This window comes from Accipiter gentilis, chromosome 11 (genome assembly GCF_929443795.1).
Source record: "Accipiter gentilis chromosome 11, bAccGen1.1, whole genome shotgun sequence".
Taxonomy (NCBI): Eukaryota; Metazoa; Chordata; class Aves; order Accipitriformes; family Accipitridae; genus Astur; species Astur gentilis.
Window position 1 is genome coordinate 2497651 of NC_064890.1, and position 20145 is coordinate 2517795.

Genomic DNA, 20145 nt, shown 5'->3' on the forward strand with positions numbered 1-20145 from the left:
CAATGGCTCAGTGCATATATCTGAAAGTTAAACTCGGGCTTAAATACTTTGTTGGACTTGAGTGTGTGTTCTTCAGGCTGCCACGGTCCACGTCTGCAAAATGTCTGGTGTGTGTTTTAATTACAAAGCCAGCAAAATCCCCTCCTTGAGGAATTTATAATCCATGCAGTCACCAAAGGTAGGGGAGTGACGTGCTGTCATTACCCGGTGGTTCAGCCACTTTCTTTCCACCTTCATGTGCTCAAGTGCTCTCATTACGTGAAAATTACTTAAGGACAAACACGAGAAATGTCATCCCCCAAGAGTCAGGCTCTTTGCTTCCGAACATCTGGTATATCACCATTAGGGCATCTTGGAGTTTTTTCCTAATGCGGAGAATCAGCAGCAGGCAAGGCATTTCCCAGACACACGCAATGAATAAGAAATCGGCTACTCAGCAAACCTGAGAACAAAAGGTGTCCGTTCTTTGGCTGGAGTCAGGCCAAATGGCCCGAAGATGGTGTGGGAAGAGCAGCCACTTCTGCACGAGGACGTGTTCGCTCCTCCTGCCTCCCCTCTGCTCCTACCTTGAGCAATTCCCTTCTTCACCCCTGATGTCTTATCCTAATTTAAGATAAAGTTCCATTTTCAGGAACATCATCATTTCAGAGCCTTACAGCTCATTTCCTTGTTTGTTCCCTCTCCTTCGGTTGTGCCAGCACAGCTGTTTGCAAGGCCCGCTGTGAACCAGACTGGGGAGCTGATCCTGCCAAAAAAGAGAAAAAGCTGATGCGAAAAACAAAACATAGCCCTTCCCCCCAAGCTGGATCGCTTCCCTGCTCTAATTTACTGTGTCGCATCAGGGCCCGCTGTGCAAAGGACGAGAAGAGGAAGGTGGTATTTGCCGAGGTGTCGGCATTGCGGGGTATATGCAAGCGCAATCGCAAATTCTCACCGAGCCTTCAGAGCTGGCTGCTGCTTTCCTCCTAGATGATGGTGCGCTGTAAAGAGCTGCTGATCTTTTGTTGTGTACTGGCTACGCATTTTGCATAGCAAATAAAATACAGTATGTTTTGGAGGTAGTCTTCCAGATGAGGCAGATAAAGCACCAAGCGCTGTTCTAGGGAGTATTTCAGACCTGCACGAACTGGGGGCATTTGGATCTACTCATATCCGATGTCCATTGGGATGCCCAAATTTGGGAGAAACTAAGCCCTTCCAGCAGCTGATTTAACTGAACCACTTTGGATGTTCGGACCCTGCAGAAGGGGATAGGGCTGAAAGGACCCAGGTGACAGAAGACTGGCCAGAGCACAGCCCTCATACAGATTATCCGGGGAATAAATTTACCATCTGCAGTCACTGACAGTGACTGAAAAGGAATTTTAAGCCTTCAGACTTCAGGAGAGAGACTTCAACTGGAGATTGCATTAAGACCCCATCTCCAGGTCACATCAGGCTCCACAAAGAAGTCTATTTTTGTGGCAAAGAAGAATTACCTGGAGGGGATGGTCATGGCTCAGCAAGAAGAGTGCAATTCCTGGCCTTGGGAAGGCTGCCTTTCCCAAAATGACAAACCTGGGACAGGAAGAGATGGCTCCTGAGTCCTGGGGGAACATGGGATTCAGAGCATGGGTCCTCCTCGCTCTGGCAAGAAGACCCGAGAACCATTTTCAGGTTTCAGGACAGGGGTGTTGCCTTTCCTGTACATCTCCGCACCACGGGCCAGTGATTCAAAGACAAAGACAAAGACTGGCCCAACTCTTCTCTCAAACACTCACGGACGTAAAGCTTAGATCTGAACTTCACCAACACCTTATCCTGGAGAACTGAGGAAGGGACAAGGAAAACCTTTTGTTTCCCGATGCTGCAAGAAGATGAGGGGCATGCGTGAGCCTGAAAACAGCCATGGTCAGCTGGGACCCATGTGAGATCTCCAGTCTTGGGCATCAAGGTGAACTATGTGGGAACACTGCATTTTTCAGTGTTTTCTCCATAAATATCCATAAAACTTCTGAGCTGGTGAGAGGAACTGAGACCTTTTCCAACACGAGTGGCTGGTAGGACTCGGTGTGGGGTATGCTGATCTCTAACAAGTGTCGAGTGGATATCTTGACAGGAGATCTGATTCACAGCGCTGCTCTTGCTTCACCGGCTCAACGAGCTCTTTGGTTTCTTCCTGCTTGGTCGTGATCAACCAAACGAACTGCGTGGCCAGGTATGCGGTATTTCCCTGTGCACCTCCATCCAGGAGAGCAGACCAGCGATGTGGGTTTCTCCAGGTCAGAACTGCCTCTTCCAAAAGTCCCTCTTGTTTCTGTGCTGGGGAGCTGGGCAGCTCCAGCAAAGGACATGGCCACGCCATGGCTTCCAGAAGCTCATGCTGGACGGCAGAAGCTGAAAGTTTGGGAAGTCTCGAGCAGGCACCTTGCTGTAAATGCACTGTCTTGCAGAAAGCAGTCAGAAACCTCAAGAAGCGCTCTATGAAATGTTGTGAAGGCATAAATTGGTGTCCTGCTAAAACTCATGGCAGCTGCAAATTTAACTGGAAATTAAACTACACGGATGGGTGATTTGTTCCAGCGTAGTTTTAATGAGTCCGTAACAGGGCAGCTGTTTGGGATGCATGGGGCATCACCCAGCAGCACCCGTTTGGTGAGGGACCGTACGGGGACAGTCTCTGATCCCCCAGAGAACACGGGGGAAGCAAAAGGAGGAGGGGAAGGAGGGGGCATCAAGCCGAGCAGTGTTTTTTCATCCTCTGTGGTTGGGATTTTTGGTTAATGCAGTGAAACCACTAATTACAGCTAATTAAACCTGCACTGAGATCAAAGCTCAGTGGAAACTACAGGGGGGAGAAAACAAGAGAGAAAAGAAAGGAAAAGAAAATACAGATTTTGTTGTAACCAAGTCCTTAATTGAAAACTAAAGCAGCTTTGTTAATTAAAAGCGGCAAAAACAAAATGAGGGCATGCTCCACAGATACACAACATGAGTCCAGCATCGTGATGGAGATAACACGTCTTTCCCACGCTGTCAGCAAAGAGAAGCTTTTCTTCCAGAGCCTGTTCTGCTTCTGGCTCCTCTACAGGGAACGGTCTTCCTAGGATCCGTACTGCAAAGCACTGGTGACTTTTTCCTTCCACAGCACTGAGGGCCTTGGGCATGAAGTGGGGGGAGAGGAATTCCTCCAGACAAACACATTTACAGCTTCTGTGAACAATAAAGCTTCTTCCACTGAGTCAAGAGGGTATGGGTCAGTGACCAGCATTTCTACTCCAGGGTACCAAAAATACTCCTTGGTAGCTTGCAATATCCTTTCTAGCAGGCTGCTCCATTTGCTTTTGAATCCCCTAAGTGCTGTGGTGGATACATGAGTTAGAGTGTCTGGTACGCAAGTTGTCTACTCAACTAACGTGGGTTTTACTCAAACTGAATGATTTTAAACGCCCCAAATTTTCTCGTGGCTTGAGTGCAGCCCCAGGGAAGAACATCTGAGATGCCTTTCTCACGCAGTTCTGAACCACAAGCGAAGACAGGCAGCAGAGGACCATCGCAGGAGCACTGCGGAGGCACCTGAGAGCAGAACAGCAGTCTGCTCTGCCACTGAACGAAGGGGATTCACGTCCGCTGGACCTGGCGTTCAATGCGCACAAGTCAAGCATCAAGAATAGCTCTCAGAGGAGGCTTCCCTCAACCAGCTACAACCTCAGGCAACCTGGGCACCCAGGCAGCAAACACAGCCTCCTGTTTCTGTATTTATCAAGAGTAAAATCAGAAAGAGAAATAATATTTGGCAATGAAAAAGACTTCTTTCAGAGCACTGGGATGTCTAAGGGATCTCTAATGAACGCTGGCTTCCCCTTCCCTCTGAAGCACCCAGTAGATGGCAGCAAGTTATCACTTATTCCTCCTGCCTGGGACAGCCTTGCACATTAGGCAAGAGGCACAAACCTCTCCTGCCCCTGTATAATCAAACAAAAAAGTCCCCTGCCTGCCAGTCGTAGCAGGAGAGGAGCCCTGAATGCCAAGCATCCAAACCAGAACTGCGCTCCGAAATAAAAGCACCCTCTGAAATCCTGCTGCTGCAGTTCAGAGACTGTTCCCGGTGGTATTTTCCAGTTCTTCCCATGCAAGAATCAGAGCAATGGATGGGACAACCCTGCCACCTCCATGGGTGCTTGTGCTGAAAGCAACGGGCCTGTCTGCACTGGAAATTTGTAGCACAAGGGCATCTCTGCCTCTTGTCACCGGCTGAGCTAGTCCTAAAACCGGCGGGTCTATCTCCACCCTACTGCTGTGATTCACTCAAACTTACAAGGAAAACCAGAGTGTTTTTTAGGTGCCAGAGCAGAGCTGAGGCAGATCCGTGGCTTCCCAAACCCACACTAATCTCTTCCCATCACACCCTGTGGCCCCGTGCAGACATCTCGGCACCTTGACCTTGCTATCCAGTGCAACCAGTGATGCAGCAGTTTGACACTGGTTTGAAAGAAAGCTCAAGCTCCAGCCGCATCCTCCTTCATCGATACTCTCCTACCCTCCCCACCTAAATAAAGATGGGTTTTCAGTAAAGGGTGTGTTTCCAGGAGCCATTTAGAGTAACCGGTGTCAACTGTAACTGCTTCCTACAAATGCCTTGGCAGTTCTCCCTTACTTTGAAACCAGTATGAGGACTGGTGCCATTCTCTCCTGACTCCCTGCAGCTGGCTGTATGGGCGAAAGGAAGGTGTTTCCCTGGAGAATGTAAGAATACAAGCAAGTACATGTACGCCGTTGTCCTGGTTTCCACTGGGATAGAGTTAATTTCCTTCCTAGTAGCTGGTATAGTGCTGTGTTTTGGATTTAGGATAAGAATAATACTGATAACACACTGATGTTTTAGTTGTTGCTGAGCAGTGCTTACCCAGAGCCAAGGGCTTTTCTCCTTCTCACCCCACCAGCGAGGAGGCTGGGGGGCACAAGGAGTTGGGGGGGGGACACAGCTGGGACAGCTGAGCCCAACTGACACAAGGTATATCCCAGACCATAGGACATCATGCCCAACATATAAACTGGGGGGAAAGCCAGCTGGGGGCTGCTGCTTGGGAACCAGCTGGGCATCAGGTGGTGAGCAATTGCATTGTGCATCACTTGATTTGTATATTCTAAATTTTTTATCATTATTATTATTTTTCCTTCCTTTCCTGTCCTATTCAACTGTTTTTATCTCAACCCACGAATTTTACTTCCCCCCCCCAATTCTCTCCCCCATCTCACTGGCGGGGGGGGGTGTAAGTGAGCGGCTGTGTGGTGTTTGGCTGCCTGTCGGGTTAAACCGTGACAATCGCAGCCTCACGGGTGTCACCAGGAGAGCACGGACGCAGAGGAACAAGGTCAGAGCAGCAGCTGCAGCTGCATTTTGCCAGGGAGTGGAAGCAAAGGTCATTCTCTTTTGTGAACGACAAAAATTCAAGCAGCCCTTGTATACCGATAGACACATTTGATTACAGGCATCTGAACTACATTTCAAGGGCTTATTCGTGGCTGACCTATGAATAACCGTCTGGCGTGCTGATGGCTTCTTCTCCCCACGCTGATGGCTTCTTCTCCCCATGCCTTCTCACTGGGGACTTCTCCAGAGTGGTTGGGATCTGCCAGCAGTGACAACGTAGGTGCCACATCGACTCTAAAGACGTGGCCAGAGCCAAGGGTCCTGGTAACGTCTTTAGCAGAAGGAAAAGATTCCTGGTCCCTGCGGGATAGATGGGGTAGCAACTGCTAACTTGAATGGCAGCAGCAGGGAAACCTTCGATCTAACTCTTAGGTGTACAGACACCTCTGGTTCACTATGCTGCAAACCGTTTAAGGGATGAAGGACACTTTCAGATCCAGTAATGACGAGTAGCACCACTCAAACCCCTTTATCTCAGAGGTCAAAATGACACTGTGTTGTATGAAATGTTCACATTTCATCACTGGTCTCTCCCTTCCCCTTGCAACCACCTCAATTAACTTTCAAGAATAGGGCAATTTTATCACTGCTGTATGTCTGAGAAAGTTTTTTTTTTGTTCAATGAAAAATGAACATCTAGGAGTTGAGTGATATTTTATTTAAGGATAAGTCTGAAGCAGAAACCTAGCCCTTTTTGACTACCTCTGATGAAATCTCTGCATAAACGTGCAAGTGTAATTTTTGGTGAGGATAGAGGGGGAGCAGGAAAGAAGGCACAAGGGAAAAGACCTGAACTGGAATCCAAATTTGAAGCTGAATTTTATCCTTCAAATGCCATAAATCTAATTCTGGGTCTGAAACTTCCAAAATTTGGAGGTATTTGAAACTCACGCTCAGCCCCAGACTTTGCAGTATACGCCTAGGTATGATACACGGGAATAAAATACTGCTTTTTCTTTAATACAGTAGTGGATGCCCTAACGACTGACTGCGTTTCTGCTGGCCTAGATACTGAACATGCATATAAGAGAAAAACCTATTAATATTTGCAGGAAATTTAGCAAATGCTACAACTCCTTTCGCGACACCTCAGCAGTCAGAACCAGCCTATTTTACCCTTTCTCCTGCCGGTGGAGAAACTCCTTGCTAGAGCTCGTAGAACTTGGCAATTTATTTTTTTCAATGGAAACATGCTCTGGCTCTGCTTTGTGATGCTCTACAGAGCTTCCCTACCCCGCTCTACCTTGAATTGAGATTCTCAAAGCAAAACTCATTTGAAATGAATTTTCCACCTGCCATTGTACTACTCCCAAAGCAGCAAATCCTGCTGTTGTCACCTGCAGATTATAGATCTTTTGAAAAATGTGGTTTAAACAGCAAGAGTTTCACCAAAACCAGCGAGGGTTAAGATTTTGCTGTGAATCCTCTACGTGATTTTGGCTTCAGAGGAGAAAGATCTTCCCTCTCTGGCTTCCCTGGTTAGGGTTTCTACTGACTAAGTCACCGAGACAGAGAAGAAAGGGGATGCCCAGTGCTCTTTGAGGCCCATAGAAAGCCTTGAAGAATATATCAAAAGTGAAAAATAAAAGCAAAACCAAACCCCAAATCAAAAGCACGACACCCAGGAAAATCTTGAAAGTCTTTTGTCCTTTTCTCAAATGGTCTGGTCTTTCCTATAAACTTGAGCACATCAGACTTTGAATGCATTCACTTTCACAAAAGGACCACACAGGACCTGTTCCAGAATTAAAACTTAACGTAGGAAGAGTGATTGTATGAAGAGTGATGTATTGATCGTTAATTGTGGCCGATTGCTTCCTGAACCCTGAGTGTCACACTCTCATGGATAAATAAATATCAAGGAGACAAGGGAGCAACAGGGGCAGTGAACCGACTGTCCGGGGGAAGCAGAAGCCAGTTGGCTTCAGATGAAGCTTAGATCCAACCTGGAGGGCAAAGAGCTCCATAACTGCCTGAGAAAATCTATTATTCTGCATGTGTGAAAAAAAAGACTAAAAAACCTATTATGTCTTTCCGTGATCAAAGGAGCCCACGACTTCTGATCAAGTTCCTTAAAGAAACTGGAGTAAATGTTGAATTATTTTGTACAAGGGCAAATGCAAAGACCAGAGATGGGGCAGTGAGTCCCAGGCTGGGTGAGACCCACTTCAGAAATCTCTCCCATTCAGTAATGACCACCCAGTTCCCTGGAGAAGTGAAGCAGGGAGGGAATTTACCCCAGTTACCAGGAGGTGCAGGGGGGAAGGAAGAGCAGGTGAGTTAGTATTTCTCCATCAGCTCTGCCACTGCTCCCATACAAGAACGAACCACTTGCTCTCTGCTTCTCATCCTTAGAAAGGCAAAACTGATAGTTAGCTCCTGCGCAAAGCATTTACAGATTCCTGTATGAGCAATATCACAGAAGTACAAATCACTTTTATCCTACATTGATGTTATTTTATGCTTTCTGGGGGTGAACTGTTATGTTTATTTTATAGTTTGAATAGACCTCGGTAACTGGAGTCCCTAGGGTACCATGAGAACTTGTTCGGGTAATTGTAAATTCAGGTGAGCAGGGCAGGGTTTGGATGCACAAGACGCCTTGTTTATGTAAAAGGGGAATTTGGATAATAAGCATTCAGGAGTCATCTGAAGAACAAAAGAATAAAACATACTCTCTAGATCACAGAAATCTGCCCCAAAAGAAAGAGGGAAGCAATGCAGTCATGAAAGCTAAAAAGAAATGTTGTTGAATTTATATTATGGGAAGAAATCTGCATCACAGGTACCACAAAGCAGCTGATGCTGCTGTGCAGAAAGCTCAGGTGTCTCCTGAGCTCCACAGTTCTTGATGATGGTACCCAGCAGCTCCAATAGAGCAGGAGAAAATCTATTTACCACAAAACTCGTATATAAAGAGGACTGGTATGCGTTTGATGTTGTGAAAACTACTGGTCTGGTATATCACCCATCCAGCAAGATTGGGATTGGGGAACAGGTTACCTCCTCACCCTTCCCTTCAAACTCCACGTCAAATTGTGCAGCAATACGAGTCAGAACCCCACAGCTATTCAACCCTTCCCGTAAAGACCTCTCCAGAAAACGGCCAGCTGCGCCGTGCCAGCCTCCAGCAGCGCTTGGTCAGCGTTTCGTTATTTGGGTGCCAGTTGCTGTCAGCACATGCTCAAGCTCTGTTCTGCCTGCCAAAAAACTGGGCTAATTTATTTAGCATTTCAACAGATCAGGGGAAAAAAATCATTTAAAAAAGGAAAGATTGAATTTGGGAACTTAATTCCTTGGAGAGTTAGTAATGGATCTTTCTCTCTCCCCCTCCTCCAGGTCTCAGCAATCATAACTTCCCCATGTCAATGTTATTATGAAGAAACTAATTCAATAATGAGATCATTCCCCATATGAGAGCCCAAGTAAATGAGGCACTCAGTCTTACCTACTCTCCCTCATCAGAGGGAGTTGTGCTTCTCTCGTAATTCAGTCTCCAAGAGCAATGGCCAAATGACGACACCAACTATTTCCAGTGTTTGCGGTGGGTCATATCCAAGTGTCACGAAAAACTCAGTCATTTGATCTACGTGCTTTAATTTGCAAGTTCCAGGCTCTTCCTTTGGCTATTTCTTGGGCTCAGCTGCCCGTTGCTGAACCAGCTGCTGCCACAGAGGATCAGCCAGTACGGCTAATTGTAGCCAGCACCCCAGGTCCACGTGCAAAGCACGCACCGTTTAGTGTTTGCTTTTACCCATTTGCTTATTCCTCAAACAGTTCCCCTTTGGTGAACAAAGCAGCAAGGTGGGTGAGAAACTGGCAGGGGATCTATCATGTCCAGTTTTGTTTTTATGTTGCTATTACTACTATTTTAAGGGCAACAATTACTACTATTTTAAGGGCAACAGCACTTGAAGGGAGAGAGCACCTGGCATCCCTGAGGTTCACTCACACTGTTCCTGTGAGTTGCTAAAAATTTAAGCCTTCGACAAACCAAAACACTACTTATCTGGGCATGAATCCAGGCCTCAGATTCATCCAGTTTAAGTTCCACCCAAGACCTATACCTAGAAGTTTTTCCTTGCCTGGGTTTTGGTCTTAGGAGAACCAGACCAAGAGGAAGCCCCAAGCGCAGCACTTTGGTGGGACCATCGCTTTGAGCTCATGCTGAGCTCAAGTGATCCGTGTTGCTCTGAACGTTGCTCAACAACGGGGAAAGTGAATATTACGAGTAACGCTTTTATGCGTTTAACTTGATATCGATCCAGTTGCACGCACGAGCGGTGAAGCTTCTGGAAGGAGCTACCTCTGTACATGTGGACATCAAAATAGTAACAAACACAACGTGGGGCTCTCCGCTCACCTTGCAAAGTCCAGGTCAGCCTCGCGTGACATGGTGATGTTCGTCAGGTTTTGCTGGAGGATGAAGATGTTCCTACACATTTTCTTGATGCCAGATTCACTGATGCGCTTGAAGTAGTGGGCACCGTTGATAAGAATGCAGGAAATAAGGTGGCCCAAACCTGCAAGGGTGAGGGGGGAAACAAACAATAAAATCACAGGAGGAAGACATTTAGTGACAGTAATTCATCATAAAACCCATGAATGAGCACTGTTAAGTGGTACATGTGAACTGGAACAGGAGATACACTGAACTGTACCTGGAAACAGCCCTTAGTATCTTCCCTGTGCATTTTAGGAGGCCTTTTCCTCAAGATTTTCTGCCTTAGTAAAAAACCAAAACTGCCCCCAAACACTATGAAAATTCAAAGCTGCATTATCATAGCCATTGATATTTCCAGGGCACTTCCAGATTTGTAGTCAGGCTTTGCATAATGTCCTTTTCAGTCCCTCTCTCTGCCTGGGCAGAGCAACAGACCACTACTGCTCTTACAAAATGATAGTATTTTAATCTGTTATCAAGGGTAGTATTTTTCCCTGGTAAACTCACTGTCTGCAAAAGTAAAAATGAGCTGCATTTCAATGCACTTGATGTGCAACCTCTCTGATCAGTCTTGAATAGTTTCTTGTGTCTGAATGATGTCTCCATCTTTCCCCTGCTGCTGAAGGACGTAGCTGGCTGCTATAAGTCACAGCTACTCCCAAAATGAGGTATCCACTCATGTCGCATTACAAGTATCAAAAACCCCAGCCTGATTCACTCAGTACACAGGTCTGTACAAGAGTAGATGTCAATTAAAAGCCTGAATTAAGAAAATATGTTCATGTATAGGCAACCACCATGGGGTATATGTAAATCCCAAAACAAGGCTTAAGAGGTGCCCACATTTCACAAAGAGCGTGTGTATAAATTTCAACCTCATGGCTTAGCGAGATGTGAATGGTCCCCATGGCTCTGTGTGGAGCCATTTTACTCTCCTCAAAGAGACCTGGTAGACCTGAGCTGTAAGAGGAGCTCTACAATGTGCTGGTGATCACTCAGTTTACCACAGATTCACACAGCTCAGAAAACATCCCATTAAAAAATGCTCCATCAGTAGCTACATGGGTACAGGAAGGAAGTACACAGATACTGAAAGCCTTCTGTAGGACCAGTAAGCAGTGCCCAAAATCAGGCAAAGCCTTCATCCCTGGTGACATATTATATTGGGCAATGGGTCCATCTCCAGTCCCCACCTTCTCCTGACTTTGAACAACCACCACATAAAAGGACACATATCCTGGCGCGCAGGCAAGAGAACTGTGCGTCAGTGCCACAAATAAATACAGGGGAGATGAACCAAGACATGATTTATATTCTCCAAGGTAATCACGACAGATGAGACATCAGAAGAGCTAATGTTCTCTAAATTTAATTTTAGAAATGGAATGGCTACACTTCAGATAGGAACTGAGCCATAATAAAGCTGTGCTTGTAATATATACACATGCCCTACGGCTTGCCGAGGAAGAACTGCCTTGCACGTACATCAACTTACTGCCTTCCTACTCAGCATGGGCCTCTTTCTCCTCTTGAGCCAAATACGCTCAGAAATGGCATGGAGGCAACAGGGTTTTTGAGTGCCCTGTGTTTGCATCTGCCGTAGGTGGCAACAGTACCACAGTCTGCCTTACCCCCAAAAGGAATACTGTTGAGCTTTGGGATGAGAATGAAAAAACATTTCGTAAGAACCAAACTCTGATGGTAAATGCCTGACCTTCGAAAATGTACTGGAACTTGTGCTGCTGGAGGCTGGCGCTCATGGCTTCCTCAATAGCACTGATGTCCTTGTTGAGCCGGACAACGAGAGGGTCATAGTCCATGCTCTCCACGTTGGCGACGATGGCGTAGTTCCCTTGTTTAGCCAGCGGGATCAGGTAGTGGAAGCAATGAACTCTGTGAGACAGAAGAGGGAGATGTTACAATGCCACAACCCCAGCGTTAAAATACCAGTGGGTATGCAAAGTGTCGCCTTCTTATTTTCCTTCCAGTGTTTAAGGAAGTAAAAAATAACAGTAATTTTAAGAAATGGGTACTTAGGTCTGCATTAAACACATCCTCCTCTTGACATGTCGTTGTCCCATCTAGAGAGGTGAATACAAAGGACCCCTCAGTAACAGATCTGACCTACATCATCCCAGGAAAATGCCAAGTGTCTTTTCACAAGGTTCTCCAACTTCACACGTGCTGGTTCAGCAGCACTTCCATACTGATGCTCAAATAAGAACTCCTTCTATGTACCATAAAGACCTAATAACAGTTGTAACTGGCAGAAATGAGCCAGGGGACGTGAAATGATAATTAGCAGGCCAAGGTTGTGCCTATTCCCAAGCATTTAAGACTATTGCAACTTTTTTCTTTTCTGCTCAGCTCCCTGGTAGGGCTGTAGGCAACGTGCCCAACCATCATCCCTCCATCGAAGGAGAAATTCTGTTGCATTCAAATCGCCTATTACAGTTCTGCAAAAACCTGTCATTAAGTAATTGCTCTCAAACCTATAGGGGAAAGTGCAATGTCCAGCACAGTCCATAGCAAAACTCCTACTTTTGTAATTCTGGGGTTTCACCCACATCACTCAATGGGAACAGGAGGTTGGTTGGGTTCTTCTGAATTTCATCTGTCAGGGAAACACAACCAAATCACAGCCTGGGTGAAATACCCCTTGCATTTGAAGCATAACTCAGGATCAGCACACTGAGACAGAAAGTTCACACCAGACTGGCCCAAACAAACAGCAGGGAGTTGTGTTGGGGTGGGAGAAGCTGTGATGGGTATGTCCTGGCTTTCATGTCCCCTGTCCTCCCGGAAAACGTCCTTGAGGTGGCCATCATAGGCAAGTTCAATTTAGGGCAGTTCCAAGAATAAAACCAACTGTTCATTCTCTTGAGTGCCTGTTTCTGTATAATTCTATATAAGGCTTTTTATAGGAAAATACCATAACAGACATTAAGTAATCTAAAACTCCACAGTTATTTGTAACAAAAGAAATGGTTAATGATGTGAATGTGCCAACAGATATCCTTTAAGGAAGCAGATCTAAATCCAAGGAGCAGGATCTCAGTGACCACTGTCCTCGGGTCATGCCCGCACGGTACTGGAGGAGGAGAAGCCAACGCCGGGCTGGTGCCAACCTGCATCTGGCAAAGCTGTGAACGAACCCGGGGGGGGATAATTGCATCGTCTCAAATCCGCTTTGCTGTTTGCCAGTGTTTTCTGAGACTGCACCTGCAACAGCAAGAGGCCGGATAAATTCCCAGGCTCTTTACAAATGTGCTCCGAGTGCCTGCTTAAAGCACAGGGTTTCTGTGAATGAGTACACGTTGTACTGTGCACCTTGGAAATGGCACGGATACGGGGAGCTGGCGTAGGAATCTCAGGGAAACCTGCTCGTAACAGCCATCAGAGGGACTGGGCTTTTCCTCTGTTGCTGCAGGTGGTTGCAAACGCAGTGATGAATATGGGGATGCTCCCACCCCGCTGGGGATTTTCCTGGTTGTTAGCATCTCTTTTTCTCAACCCTTTCTACCTGTTGCACAGAGTAACATGCTTTGGTGTATTTACAGCATTAAACCGGGGCTCCCGTTAGAAGCACTAGAGGAGGTGGGCAGTGGTCTGCTCTAAAATGACAGCAAAATTTTTCCTGAATTACATTTGCACTTATTTCTGCTTAACCCAAGTGTGATGGAAAGCCACAGAGGACTGAGGCCAGAAACCCATTCAGGCTGGTGCCCATCCATGAGTCTGGGTTAGCTCAGGCATCACATTGCAATTACATCGCAGCTGGAAAGCTGCTCCATTTCCATACCTTAACAATCTTTTCCTCGAATCCTTCAAACCCCAGCTCATCTGTGATGCCTGCAATCAAGTGGCCAGCAGATGATGGATAGCAGGTTGAAGGACTGCTGACAATAACTAACGTGTGGGTTTTTTTTAAAGCTACACACTGACTTCACCAGAGCTCTGCCTATGTACACAAGGACACGATATGGCTCAGGGTATGTCACGGCAGAACAAACTGATGGTCCATCAAGTCTCATTGCCCGTCTCTGACATCCACTTCTATTTGATGCTTCAGAGAAATGGGAAGCAATGAAAATACACCTGGCTGATACAATGCATAAGGGAAAAATGTCTTCCCGGCCCCAGAGTGGACAGCTGGCAGCATGAAAAAAGGGATCTGCTGCCTTTAATCTTTGCATGTGAAGTCAGATACATCATAAAATTATCCATCCCTTTAAAAAATATCCAGCTGGTTACCCAGTTTCTGTTACTATTTGAAAAAGTAGTAAGAAAAGCTCCTATTTGCAATCCAAAGTGCAGTGGCTAATAAATGTGCAGACACCTGTTAAGACTATTAAAACATCATTGTGCAATTGTCTAAGGACAAAGCCCCCCCCTGCCCCGCCCCATTTTTCCTAGTCTCTGACACATAAGACACAGACGACCCTAGGAGATTCCACTTTTGGAATTCTGCCTCCATCCCACATTCGGCCATCCATGGCGACAGAATCTGGCATTCCTGGACTGACCTTTGAAGCTCCAGCAGGCAAGTATATCCGTCTCAGATGCCATAATATGTACTCTGGACACAGTCTTAACCTATAGCCTCGTGAGCTCACCTGCGATACCTGAATTTGGAGCTTTTACCTGACTTCCAAATGCAGAACCAGCAGGCAGCGGTCAGCCATCTCTTGAAAAGACCTGGCCAGCTCACTCAGGGTTTGCAGGATCTGTTCGGATGCAGGAAGGTGTTCCATACTGGCATGGCTGTCCTGGCCAGGAGACACGGCTAGCAAGAGAAGATAGTATTAATTTGTGACATACTTAATTAATACTGCCCAGCTTCAGTAACCACAGCATCTTGTCTGCCTCCATCCTAAACATGTGTGTTCTCTCTCACCTTTGGCTGAGCAAGAATGCCTATAATTTGGGAGTGTATGAAGCAACAAACTGCTTCTGCAATGGATTAAACTCCAAAGTGAATCTGAGGGGTTTAATCAAGCACCAGAATACATTTGCTTGGGAAGATATTGCTCTGTGGTGAGTATTTCTGTAGCTGCAGAATCCAGGAACATTTATCTTGCTCTGCTTGGAGTGAGAAAAGAACTGCTCGGGAGCCAAAGCACGGCACCGACAGGAAAGATGGTCCTTTTTGGTCACCATGGACTTCCCCATGTAATCTCAAATGAGTCTTTGCCTGCCCCCAGCCCTTCAGAGGGAACTGGGAGGCTTTCTTCATTCTTGTTAATAAAACACAACTCTTAGGCAGTAAAGCAATTAAAAAGCAGGCAGCACGTATGAATTGGTCATAGACCAACTGTTTCCCTCCCACTGAGACCTCTTTAAAAAGCCACCTTGAGTTTATCCCAACCACGAGAGCATCATTTCTCTTGGAGAGGTGTCAATGCAGCTACAATCCTGCAGCCTTCATCCCTTTTATTTTAGCACAGTGCCTGAACCCTGAACCTTCTCCCCTGCAACACAAATCGCTGCCACTCGAGCTAAAGGAGTAGCTTCACTAACAAGAGTAACACGCTGTTATCATATATTCCGCCCTAATTAGAGGAAGCGTATCCCAAATATCCGAGTTCAAGTCCTCATTCAAGCAGCACTTTACAAATGTCTTCCTGCATAGGGTGATTAGCGATGTTTGAAATCAGGCAGCCCCACTTAGACAACTTCCACTTGAATTAAATAATGGGATTGCAAGGGATCTCCTGGATCATCAAGTCCAGTCCCCACAAGCCCTGTGTCCCGTGGCCTTGAGTATAAACTTGTGTGCCACATTCAGGTTGTTCCAGATCTCTGCCCTTGCTCGTTCCTTCAAAACATCACTTCTCTAACAGTGAAGTTAAAGTCAGGGATCTAATTTCCAGCCTAAACTTATTCACTGATGTTTTATATTTGGTTCTTCATACGCCAACATTATTCTTTGTCTTACGGAGTTCTCCATCCCTGGCAGCCCTCTTTGTAGAATCACAGAATCACTGAAGTTGGAAAAGACCCTTAAGATCATTGAGTCCACCTGTAAACCTAACACTGCCAAGTCCACCACTAACCCACGTCCCTACATGCCATGTCTACACGTCTTTTACATACCTCCAGGGACAGTGACTCAACCCCTTCCCTGGGCAGCCTGTTCCAGTGCTTGACAAAAGCAACATTCTGCACCCCTTCTGGTTTCAATTAATTTGTCTTGAACACAGGTAACCAGAGCTGGCTGCTGTATTTGAGCTGTAAGTGGTGCCACAAAGGGACTAGAGCTTTCCTGTCTCCCCTGGGAATACTCTTTGCTCTGCCATGTCTGCTTTTTTTTTCATGGTTGCTTCACATTTTCAGCTCATAGCTGTTCCATGATCAACCTCAGTAATGGAGGTATGCTATCTGCTGGCTTTAAGAAACATCTCTCTTTTCTTGCACTAACGTTCATTACACGATAAACACTTTGCCAGACACCAACGCAACTCTGCACAGAAAGGATTTGTACATCACCAAGGAACTGTTGACAATAAACTTTCATTTTGATGGAGACTGATTAAGTAAATGTCACTTGCCGCTGTTTGTACAACCAAAGACCTGCTTTGAAAGCGGAACCTACACTGAGCTTTGGATTTGCTCCTAAAATTAAATACACCTTCAGATCTAGTCTGAAAAGAAAAAAACAACCACAAACCCCAAAATGAGAAGATTAAAAGCCCCAATCTATTTTGTGCAAAACAAATTGTAACAGAGGTAAACATACAAGACAGAACTGTACAATTAAAGGAGCGTGACAAAGCGAAAGGAAAAGACTGCACACAGCAAAGTGCCTAACTGTGCATCTGAATGTACTGTGAATTACAACAGAGAAAAGCGTGCAGGGATGAAGCCGTGTAAAACACGGCTCCTGGAAGTAGCCTCCTTCAGCAACTCCTGCAATCACAGCAATATTTATGAAGTTTTTTTTAAACCAAGGAACATGGTAGAAAAATTCATAGTCTGGCAAATACTGCTGAAAATAATTAACTGGCCTGGACTGTAAAAGAGAAATAAAGAAGGAAACGAGAGCAACATCTACCCAGGATGAATGGGAATAACAAGGACGCCCCCTCCCTCGCACACCCCGACACTTCTCCAAGCCTCTCTTCTCCTCACTGAGGTCTCTCCCACAAAGAAAATGACATTATCAGCAAGGGGGTGATGGGCTTCTTCACACAGCCTCTAATTTCCAGATAACAGTGTTAAGAGATGACTCTCGGAAGGCGCTTTGGAAGAGCTGTTTGTCCAGCTGCCACCCACCTCTCGGCTGTGAGACCTCCAAGTGACATTTGTTTCCCTGGCAGGTGGCAGGACTTTTGGGTCATGCAGGATCAGGTCTAGGGGTGCTTATTTGGCCACAGTAGAAAGCAGGAAACCTCACCTTTATTATAGGGGCAAACCCCATCTATTTTTACTCAAAAATCCTACATTTTGAGAAGTTTCTATCAGCCTCGCTCCTGGAGATGGACTCGCTGCAAGAATCATCTCTTTTTAGCAGTGCTGGAGCTGCAGCCTCGGGTTCGATCGTGCCAGCTCGCTCCAGCGATGCCTCCCTGCAAGCGGTGGAGATGGATGGACCCATCATCCGAAACGCAAGAGTCAGCTGATTCCTGCAGTGGAGAGACGCGCAATTTTTCTACTCTCCAGAATTCATTTACAGTAATTTAAAGTGAAGCTGTAATTATATTTGTCAGTGGAGATAAGAGGAGGAGGGAGATGGGGACAATCTGCTCCTTATTTAAAGCCAGAGCACTGAAGTCCTTCTGGGTATTCCGAGCGCCCCCGGCAGGGCGGAGGGTCAGGTGCTGGTTTGGGGGATGCATACTAATTTCTGCCATGCACGATAAGGACACTGAAGTGTACTTTTGCTTTTTGAGATCAAAGGAAGCCTTTCAGAACCCATCAATCTTCCTTTCTCCTTCCTTGGACATCCAGAAAGCACCATTTCACAGCCAACGAGGAAATCTCGTTTCTTTAAGTCTCGCTCAAGACAGTTTTACTCCATCATCCTTGGCAACACGAACCCACAGAAGGAGCTGTAGCAGCAAAAATAATCAGAGCCTAAATTATTAAGGGGCCTTGAATAAAAAATGTAATTGGGAGCTGGATTTGGAGTTGGCCAGTTCTTTGGGCGAAGGGTGACCACCAAAAGGGTGTCCACCCACAGGTGGACATTCAGCCCACCAGAGCGCACTCTGAGCTCTCTGCTTAAAGAGGGAGATACCTCCAGCTGAAATGCTCAAAAACCAAAAGAGCAGATCAGCAGCCATCCACTTCTTCTTCTCCTTCTCCTCCTTCATAACCCATTTGCACAGAGTTAAATGTGACCCCTCTTGGCCAACAAAATACGTGACCGTTGGGTAAGCAGTGGCCAAAGTCTTGCTCCATTGGCCCTTATCATCTTGCAGCCTTAATGGATGAATTTCATTTGTCTTAAGTGAGCTTCCCGTGCTGCCAGGTAACAGTTAAGGTTTTGTTTGGGATTTCTTCTTGCTTACTGTAAGCAAAGCCAAGATATCTCACTTCGGCGAGAAGGAACGTTTCATTCCAGCAAACCTGAGAAAAATAAACTTAACACACTCGTTGTCACCAATGATTTCAATCATTTTGCAATTCAATGCGACGCTGGTGCCTCCTGACAGATTGTGCCTTGTAAATCAATGGATGTAAATTACCAGACCTCTGGAATATTAAACAAAACCTGCCGTGCTGCCCATAAACAAATCTCTGTAACCAATCAAGGTCTACAATAGCGCATCCTGCCCGCTCCCTGCTTGAGCAGAGTGACTGCTAACAGATTTGAATGATTTAATAGCGCAAGGAGAAAAATCAATCTGAGGTTACAGGCTCTGCCTCGGCTCCAGTGCAACCTGAACCTGAGAAATAAACCTCCAACATGCTCAGGCTTTACATAGCACTACACACATTTGCTTTACAGGGGAAAGGCTCACAGAGAAATTTTACAACCCTGTTGGGGGGAAAAAACCCTCATTTGGAAAAGTGATGCAGTATGAAACACTTGCTGTGCCCCACAGGTAACATTAGGGACCAATTCACAGCTTTTTAAATTTTAATTTCTTACTCCCTTCCTCTCCAGAAGAGGAAACTCCAAAAGAATTGCAAATACATGCATGCAAAAAGAAATTTGTTATGGGTTATGTGCTGGACTATGCTTTTAGAGACTCAGAGTTAACTTTTCTCTCTGCTGGAGACTTTTCTGGGGATCTTGTGCACCGCTTTCTCTTTCTATGCTTTAGTTCCCAGCGCGTAAAACCCGGACAACGTGTTTTTATCCATCACTGCCATTCGAGCTGACTCTAAGATCTCCACATCTCTTGCTCCTGCAGCTTTTAGCATCATGAGGTGATGATGCCACTGGGAGACAAAATTGCTACTCTAACACCAACAAGAAAGAAGAATATCTGGTTATTTAAATGAAAAAACATTGGGTGAAGTTGGGAGGAATTAGATATGTGATTATGTGGGGGTTTTTCAAAGTAGATAAGAGTATGGCAGTAATACTGTGCACATTAGATGCAACATCAAGGATTTATTTCGGCAAGATTTCTGAACGAAGATATATGCCAGGAGACCTCTGTCTTCTGAAGCCAAACAGCAGGAGGAAACGATTTTTTTTTAAATGTGTCACCATTAAAAAAAATCACCTCTGTTTCTATTAAGCCATGGTCTGTCTATTTGGGCCAGAGCCGGGTAAAGGAAAGCTGCAGCTGTGGTGATGCTGGCGAGCAAGGGCTTTGCTGGGCGACCAGAATGTCGCTGAGATGCCCAGAGCCCCGCTGAAAGGTGACACAAGTGACACGGGGCTTCGCCTCCACGTAGCTCTATGGAGATGGCTGCGTTCGGCCACAGGAGCTGGGAGATACATCAGGACTTGCTGGAGATTAAAAAGCCTAAATAACCAAAAAGAACCAGACAAAGCAAACCAAGTCAAATGATTTTCTCTTTATGGGAATAAATAGCAGGACCCTGCTTTCAAGCTGCTTTTCTTTTCGTGGTTACACATCTTTCCTCCCACTTTGATCTCTTATTGCTCTCGAGATGCCATCTTGATGTAATTTAGAGTGCAAACTCTCTAAGGAGCAAGGGCCTTCTCTTTTTATCCTCTTGCAAAGTGCTCTGCACACCTGTGGTGCTCGAGAAATAATGAACAACAACTATATGCAACCCATATGGCCACTTGGACTGGTTTCTGGCTGCCGGAGTATTATTTGAAGCTCTAAGGCATAGATCACTCACTGCCTACCTCTAAATT

General features: G+C 45.9%; 1 protein-coding gene across 1 annotated transcript in view; it reads right to left on the bottom strand.

Moving 5' to 3' along the window:
* Positions 1–20145, bottom strand: part of EXOC4 (exocyst complex component 4) — a 408882-nt gene that overhangs the window by 20939 nt on the left and 367798 nt on the right. The window contains exons 15-17 of the mRNA XM_049813739.1: positions 14502–14643; positions 11572–11750; positions 9777–9936 (exon numbers count right to left, since the gene is read on the bottom strand). Coding sequence (XP_049669696.1) covers positions 9777–9936; positions 11572–11750; positions 14502–14643 — 481 coding nt within the window. The remainder of the gene's footprint in view (positions 1–9776; positions 9937–11571; positions 11751–14501; positions 14644–20145) is intronic.